The 8,360-nt window shown below is 46.8% G+C and overlaps 1 protein-coding gene across 1 annotated transcript; it reads left to right on the top strand.

The window, feature by feature from the left end:
* Positions 1-2,999: 2,999 nt before the first annotated feature.
* On the top strand, positions 3,000-8,350 carry LOC104697748 (keratin, type I cytoskeletal 13-like). Its single transcript, XM_010412766.2, has 8 exons — positions 3,000-3,604; positions 4,647-4,729; positions 5,225-5,381; positions 5,791-5,952; positions 6,394-6,519; positions 6,700-6,926; positions 7,389-7,507; positions 8,052-8,350. The coding sequence occupies exons 1-8, from the start codon at positions 3,116-3,118 to the stop codon at positions 8,075-8,077; spliced, it is 1,389 nt and encodes a 462-aa protein (XP_010411068.1). The 5' UTR covers positions 3,000-3,115; the 3' UTR covers positions 8,078-8,350.
* The last annotated feature ends 10 nt before the right edge of the window (positions 8,351-8,360 follow it).

Genomic DNA, 8,360 nt, shown 5'->3' with positions numbered 1-8,360 from the left:
CCAGTGCTTCACAAGAGATCAAAAGAGATACATATTTTGGCTCTAATGGCAAATTTCCTTGCGTTGGACTCCAATGGATATTCCAGTTGTTCTCAGAGCTCTGGCTGAGAAGTTGAAAAGCAGATCTTTCCCTTTCCATTCCCAGTGTCTCCTCCTGCCTTGTTCAGTGCAAAGACAGACAGTGAGATAACCCACTGCTGCCCTTTTTGGCCTCAATCCTTCCCAATCCATGAGTCCTCACCTCTTGTTTCTAAAAATATAAAAACACTGCATGGAGACTCTTCCAGTTTCCAGTCTTCTGGAAACTCTTGGCTACCTATGGTATGTAAAAGCTTCCCAGTCTCTCCTGGCAGCCCCAGCAGATTCCCACCAGCTGTGGGCTGGTTCCTCCTCTTGCGAACTGCTACTGACATCTAGCTGCTCCTCCAGATTCTCTGGGCTCGCATCAAAGACCTTCCCACCCTTCTCACCACATCCAGCAGGTCTAAAGCATGCACTTTCACAAAGGAGCTGTCCTGAATTCCTGAGAGGTGAAAGAGACCTAATGACATGGCCAGAAAGACTCTAATGATCCAGAAATTATGAATATGCCTCTGGAAAGCCCTGGGAGGAACAGCCTCAGCTCTTGGGATGCTGTGATGTTGTTTGTGGACCTACAAGTTAGGATGAGTCTGGAAGGCAGTTCAGGAGAGGCAGGTTGTGATTAACAGTTCCCCAGCAGAAAACATCCTGGAAACACGTCATTTATTAAAGAGCTGCAAATTATGGAGCTGCAAATCTTGGAAACTACATTTCCATAAGATTTCCCTATTTCTTTGTGCTGATGAGACAGACCCAGGAAGCTTATGAGTTCAAGTAACTGAATGAAAACATGAGGGAAAGCTTAATTTAATTTTTTAAGGTCTCAGAACAATTACTTAATTTTGTCTCAGTTTAACTAGTGCCCTCATTTCCTGGAGATAAACAGGAAAAATACCAAGACAGAGGGAAGTGTGTGCAGAGAGAGGCTCCTGGGCACAGGTGGCTGCTGCAGGCACACAGAGGTGTGAGGGGCAGAGGGGACCGAGGTGTCTCGGAGCAGCAGGAGCATCCCTGGGGTGCAGACACCGTCCACTCCTACGGAGTACAAGTCATCCCGTGTTTCTGCCTGCACTACACTGATGTGCCCGTGTGATAACTGCAGAGCTGGGGAAGGAATGTGTGCTCACTCAGGAGAGATGCTTGCTGCAGACAGCTGTTGGGAAACTCCTGAGGAATCATCCGCAGACCAGGCGAAGCTTCCAGCGACGCAGCTTACAGCAGTTTCGGTTCGCTCCTGCCACCACACCCTGACTCCCAATTATGTTCTCCTGTCCTAGGAATGAAATCCAGCAATTCCTTCCTATACACAATAACTTTATTAGAGCTTTTACCTATTCTGAGCTTTGTTTCTGTGTGTTTTGGGCCAGAGGGAGGCCCGGTGCGTCAGACAGGGCAGGCTGACACACAGGCACCGTGTCGGGGTCCAGCTGCAGCTCTGCCAGCAGTGAGTGCTTTGTCTTGGAGTAAATCACGTTGGGAAGCCTCTCCACACCTGTCCCCAGCCTGCTGGAGATATCACTGCAATGCTTCTGCCTTTCATGGCATGGATAAGGAACATCCAAGGAGGCAAAGAAAAGGGGAGACATCTTTGTAACAGAAATAAGAGTAAGAGCAATAAAATGATGAGTAAATTCATGAATACTGGGACAATTCAGTCCTAAAGTAAATGGGATCATATACCTGCCCTAACAATAGCTATTCCAATCCACAATCCTGACACTGAGTGAGGATTTCAGCAAGAGTTTGAACTCACTTTTCCTGGTGAAGGAGATTTGGGGAATTTCTTACAAGGAACAGTTGGGTTCAGAAAGCCATGGAATGCCTTTCCCTTGCTCCATGGCCACTGGAAAAGGGGCTCCCTAGGGAGAAGGCCAGTGCTCTGGAGTGTCAGCAAAACATGACATGAAAAGAAGCGCAGCCTGAATTTTGATGACAAAAGTGTGAAAGGATCCTTACTTTTTCTTTTCCTTGCTTAGTTAATATTTGGGAACATTACTGACAGAGAGCCTCTTGTTTGTACCAAATCCAGCTCCAGCCCAGGTAGAACTGCCCAGGGCAGTGACTGCTCTGCAGCTCTATCAGCAGTTCTGTCTTTATATGTCCCAGGACAGCTATCCCAAAGCTCTGTTTAAAATGCAGTATGTATTGACAGAGAAATTGGCCATAGGATGTTTCCACTCCCATCCACTGTTTCAAAACCACCCTTTCCCAGCAACAATTACAATCCATAATGAGGAGAAGTACAGAAATTATCTTTCACTGAACAACAGGAAATATTTAAAGCACTTTTACCTTCCCTTGCACTCTCCACATAATGAAACAAATCCTTTGTGAATTACTGGAGAGCCACAATCATGTATGAAGAACCTTTCATCCGTCTGCATTAAGAGATCCTTCCTTGGTCTCACTTGTCTTGCAGCAGAGTGTTTCAGATTTGTCATTTTGCCAGTGGAGAGATTTAAAGGTTAATCTCTGTGTCTCTGATCTTTCCAGAGTTCTTACATCATTCTTCATACATCATTCGAAAAGCAAACTTAGTATTTCTTCTTTCTTTTTCATCTTACATATTCCAACCTCAGCACCTTGCATGAAAACTGCTTATTCAACTCAAAATAAAATGAAAATAAATTAATGAGAGATAAAGAGCTCTTTGATGCAATAACCTTTAATGATTTCTTCCTGCTATGTAATTTAGGACAGTGTTTTTCCTGGCTTAATGCTGTAAGTTTGCATCATAAACAAAAAGCTGATGATTCATAAAACATTATTGCTAATGTATTTTTGAAATTAGCAAGAGACATGTAAAGTATCTTCCTTGTCTACCAGGCTTCTTGAAAGGAAACTTCCCTTTGAGAAATTATTCTTGGCACCAATGGCTGGAGTAGCCAGCCTTATGGGAAGAAGAAGCAGTGGTGACACCCACTGTGGAAGGTATAAATAGGGATCGGCGGCCACGGACAGCTCGCAGTCTGATTTCGTATCAAGCTGTGCATCTTGCTTTGGGCTTCTGCTTGCATTTCCAACCGCTGTCGCCATGAGTTGCAACATTAAGGAGACTATTACTGTATCTAGCAAAGGCAGGAGCAGTGGTGGCAGCTGTATCATTGGTGGTGGTGGTGGAGCACGGATTTCTTCCTATGGCATAGGCAGTGGCAGAGGTTTTTCTGGAAGGAGTTACTGCGGTGGAGTGAATTATGGAGGGGGACTGAGTGTTGGTAGCTTGGCTGGTGGGAGCTATGGAGGTGGCAACTGCTATGGCAATGGCCTTGGGTTTGGCCTTGGAGGTGGTGTGGTTGTTGGTGGTCTTGGTGGCGACTGCTTGCTTTCATCCTGCGATGAGAAGGTCACCATGCAGAACCTCAATGACCGCCTGGCTTCCTACCTGGACAAAGTGAAGTGCTTGGAGAAGGAGAATGCTGAGTTGGAGTGCAGGATCAGAGAGTGGTATGCAACACAGGGCCTCTCCTGCGAGCCCCGTGACTACAGCTGCTACTATAAAGAGATTGAAGATCTTCAGAACCAGGTAATCTCCCCTTGGGTTGTTCCTCCCCTTTTGAAAGCTTACTGCCGAATTTCTGGGTTGTTCCTCCGCTTTTGAAAGCATACTGCTGAATTTCTGGGTTGTTCCTCCTCTTTTGAAAGCACACTGCTGAATTTCTGGGTTGTTCCTCCCCTTTTGAAAGCATACTGCTGAATTTCTGGGTTGTTCCTCCCCTTTTGAAAGCATACTGCTGAATTTGTGTTTAGAACCTACTGCAGTTGTTGGAGGGAACTTTGGTGCTTCTGAATGTCTTTGCAAACAGAAATTTTGGCAAATTCCCCTATGATGTTGCTGAGTGTGGGGGCACATCAAGGATGGGTGCTGCGAGGTCATATGGGTGGGAGAACACTCTGAAAAAGAGAAAGGATGTTTTGGTACATTGTATTTGATTATACAACTGTAAATGTGATATTAGCAATGTACTCTGAGGAAACGTAGTGGTGTCAGCCCCACAGGAAAAGCAAAGCGAGCTATGGAATGATCAAAAACATATACATTGAATGCTTTATCAAATGAAACATTATAAAATCTGGGTGAGAAAAGCTGAGAATTGAAACTGATTGTCACAGTGGCACAAACAGCCTGATATTAGTAAGTCCACAATGAAAGTTATGGCTGATCCTAAGGCTTAAAGACACCTTCCCACCATCTTCCCTGAAGGTCCTTAAGTCTGAAGCCCAGAACATGCCAGCTTGAATGTCAGTTGAGATTTAGTATCTTAAGGAAGGTTCTTTAGGTTCATTTTTTGAAGCATCTTTAGAACTTGCCTTCAGATCTTGAAACTGGGAAGTCCCATCTCACAACTCTTTAATTCCCAGCTCTACGTGGTTTATCTCTTTTCTTCTGTGAGTAAAGGAGGCAAAGCCACCACCTTCAACTTCTCTGCTGAAGGGACAAAGTTACTTAAGTAAGAAGGTAACAGAAAAAGGGAATTGTGAAGAGTTGCTACCTAACTACAATGCAGAAAGACCTGTAGAGTAGAACAGGAGACGGGAGACATCTCTCATGGTTTGCTGTTTTCCAGATTGTCTGCGCAACCATTGATAACAACAAGATCATCCTGGACATTGATAACAGCAGGATGGCTGCTGACGACTTCCGTGTGAAGTGAGTGCCCCTCTGTGAACCTGCTGCCTCCCCCCTGCTCTGTTCCACCTCCCTGGGAGGCTCAGAGCACTAATTACAGAGACTCCAGACACGTCTCCCCACATCACTGCGGTAGGACAGGATGATGAAAGGCATTTTGCTCCTGGTCACCAGCCCTCCCTTAATTAGTGTTCTTGGGTAAAACATTTAGCAACGGCGTTTGTGGTGAGGCTGGGGACGGGCACCTCAGGGAGTGGCCCATTTTCGCCCCAGACCAATGCCGATGGGATCAACAAAGCAGAAATGCAGCTGAGTAAGTGATACCAAATATACAGTGAGCAGGAGCAGAGAAAAAACATGAGGAAGAAAAGCTTTCACATAACAGACAGGAAGTGGTGCAGAAAGCTTGGACAGCAAAATGCAGGGCAAAGCATGGAGCTGGGAAAGGAGATCCTGTGGCACAGAGCCCATGTGGGACATCCCCATCCTGAATCTATGCTTTCTGACACAACCCAGGTACGAGACGGAGCTGGCCCTGCGCCAGAGCGTGGAGGCCGACATCAACGGGCTGCGCCAGGTGCTGGACCAGCTGACGCTGTGCAGGTCTGACCTGGAGGCACAGCTGGAGTCGCTGCGGGAGGAGCTCTGCTGCCTGAAGAAGAACCATGAGGAGGTAGGTCCTGCCCTAACCCTACGAGCACCAGGGCCCTGGCAGAAAACTTCGCCACTGTGGAATTTAAAAGATTATCCACTTTCAGGCCACAGCTTTCCCACCAAACTTTCTGGGCTCAGACCCCTCTGTCTCAGAAGGGAAGGGAGCTCTGGCAGGGGCAGTGCTGCTCCCGGGGCTGTGCTGACACTGGGAGTGCCAGAGGGTGGAAAGGTGCTGCTGACTCCAGTGGATGAAGAAAGAAATGAGCCAACAGATTTGCTGGGAAAACACTTGCACCATCCTCCAGTGCCTTTCACAGCCACAGCAGGGAAGAAAATCTTGCAGGGAGGGCAGTTCTTGGCCACTGAGTTTTGCTCTTCTGTGCTGCCTTCCAAAAGCCAGTATGATCTGATCTGGCATTTATTTCCAGGAGATGAATTGCCTGAGGAAACAGTCAACTGGAGACGTGAGTGTGGAGGTCAATGCCTGCCCTGGACCTGATCTCAGGCAAATCTTGGAGGATTTGAGATGCCAGTATGAAACACTGATAGCGCGCAACCGCAAGGAAGTCGAGGATTGGTACGAGTGCAAGGTAAGCGACACACTTATGCTGCAAACCAGACTGACACACACCCCCGGGCTCAGGAGCCTTTCAGAGACCAGACATGGAGACAATAACCAGTTCTTGCCTCTCAGCGAAGCCCGAGAGCAGCACTCATTATAGCCTGTGTTCCACAGGAGCCACAGGCCTGTCTGACCAGTTTGTTATGTCCCATCTGGAACAGCAGCATTTGCCACAAGGCCTTGTGGTGTGTTGTTGGAACAGAGATATCCCCCATTTGGATTAAAGAGATTTAATAGCCCATTAAAATGAACAAGCAGTGGAGCCGGTGGGAAACACCGTGTGCACAGGGAACCTGCCCTGCTCCCTGTTTCTTTTTGCTGAATGCTCACCATGTTCTGCTCCTGTAAAAGCAAGTTCAGTGTACCCAGATATCCCCTGAAGCTCTTTATGCCGGATTGGTGATTTCAGATTGAGGAGGTGAATCGGGAAGTTATTACAAGCGGTCAGGAAGTGGAGACGTGCAACAACCAGGTGACTGAACTGAGACGCCAACTGCAAACCCTGGAAATCGATCTCCAAGCCCAGCTCAGCCAGGTGGGTGGTGAGCTGACTCACAGCTCCGACTGGTTACTGCTGTGTTTCTTAGCATGAACAGCCAGACCTGCCAACCAGCACGAAGGTGGTGAATGGCTCGTTCATTTTTGGATTTGAAATAACAAACTGCAGGGTGACACTTAAATGATTGTTGGTTTTTTGCTTATCTTATCTTATCAGAGAAATAACTTGGAATCATCTCTGGCTGAAACAGAGTGCCAGTACAACACCCTTCTCGGTGAGCTACAGAACCAAATCACGTGCGTGGAGCAGCAGTTGGCTGAAATAAGAGCGGAAATTGAGTGCCAGAACCAAGAGTACAAGACCTTACTGGACGTCAAGTGCCGCCTGGAGCAGGAGATCCAGACCTACCGGTGCTTGTTGGAAGGAGGACAGCAGGACCTCATGTAAGTACCTCTCTAGAGGTACTTTATTCTAGAGAATAAATGAAAATATCAAGGATGTGTATTACAGACTGGGTATCCAACCCGATCTTTACTCCTTCTTAAGGCTTGCTCTGAGATGAAAAAGTTGCCTCATGAACAACTTCCTCATGATGAACATTCCAATCAGAACTAAATGTCAGTCCTTGGGATCTGCAAAGCAGAACACCAAATCTGCTGGTGACAATACTGTCACTCCTGGCATTATGTCAGCATTGGTGACAGTCCCTTTTTTACAGTGAGATGGGTGAGAACTGTCCTTGCCAAGGGGGAGGACAAATGCAAAGCCACTCTGAAAGTGAAAGAAAATATAATGTAAAATACTGTAACCCCCATAAAGGCCATAGTTTGAGACTCTGTCATGTAGTCAGCAGTGACGTGAAGTTCTAAAAGTCCCTATTTCTCTCACCAAATTTATCCCACTAGTCACGGAGGAGGAATCGGAACTGGTGGAGGGGTCATTAGGACGAGCCACACCTACACAACAACTTCAGCTGCCCACTGCCAGCCCCAGGTCCCGCCCTGCAAGACCGGAGACATACAAGGTAAGAGCTGTGTTTTCACAAAAGGAAAACTGGCTTTGTTCATTTCCTTGTGCACTAAGGCCAGGAGACAGCACATTCCTAGGACATGTCGCTGGCCTCCTCTCAGAGTCACTGTGCTACAGGGGGGATGTGTTACAGTGGTGGTGTCACTGAGAAATAGGTTTAAAGAGAGCTTGGACTGAACATGGAACATGAACATGCAGGAAGTAAACAGGAGACAAGAAGGAGAGGTAAAATGCAGAAGAGAAGGCCAGGGGAATAAGGCATAAAGGGAAGATCTGGAAGAAGAAGTAAAGAAGATGACAGCCAAAGCTTAGCAAAAGAATCTGGAAAGAGTGAAAAGAGTAAATCTATAGCTTTACAAGTGAAAATTCCCATTAAAGCAAATCATTTAGGGAACTTGTGGGGTTTCCTGAGTTGCTGCCAACTGCATCAGCTTAGCAGTGCATTCCAGAATCAAGGGCACCACATAGATCCGATTTCTGCTTTTTGAAGGATTTTACTTGTGTTTCAATCAAATAATGCTGCTGTGTTTTCTCTCCAGTGACCTGCAGGAGAATTTGTGATTAAGGAGGAACGGACTGGAAGGTGACAGGGAAACCCACAGACAACCCAGGAACACTCCGTGTTCACTGCACCCTCTGTGCAGAGAAAGTAGAAGTAACTCAGCGATGCTTGGCCACGTAGCTAAAGGGGGTGTCAGGAGCCACCTCCTCTGTTCTGCTCTTCTGTTCTGCAATGCTGTAACCTCTAGAAGTTACCTGAGTTAGTCAGGTCACTTATGTACCTGCTGGTGAAAAATGTCTCTAATAAAACTTTGCTTCTGCCTGATGCAATCAAGAACCTGTGTCTG

Source organism: Corvus cornix, chromosome 27 (genome assembly GCF_000738735.6).
Source record: "Corvus cornix cornix isolate S_Up_H32 chromosome 27, ASM73873v5, whole genome shotgun sequence".
Taxonomy (NCBI): Eukaryota; Metazoa; Chordata; class Aves; order Passeriformes; family Corvidae; genus Corvus; species Corvus cornix.
This window is presented reverse-complemented; position numbering and strand designations above follow the sequence as displayed.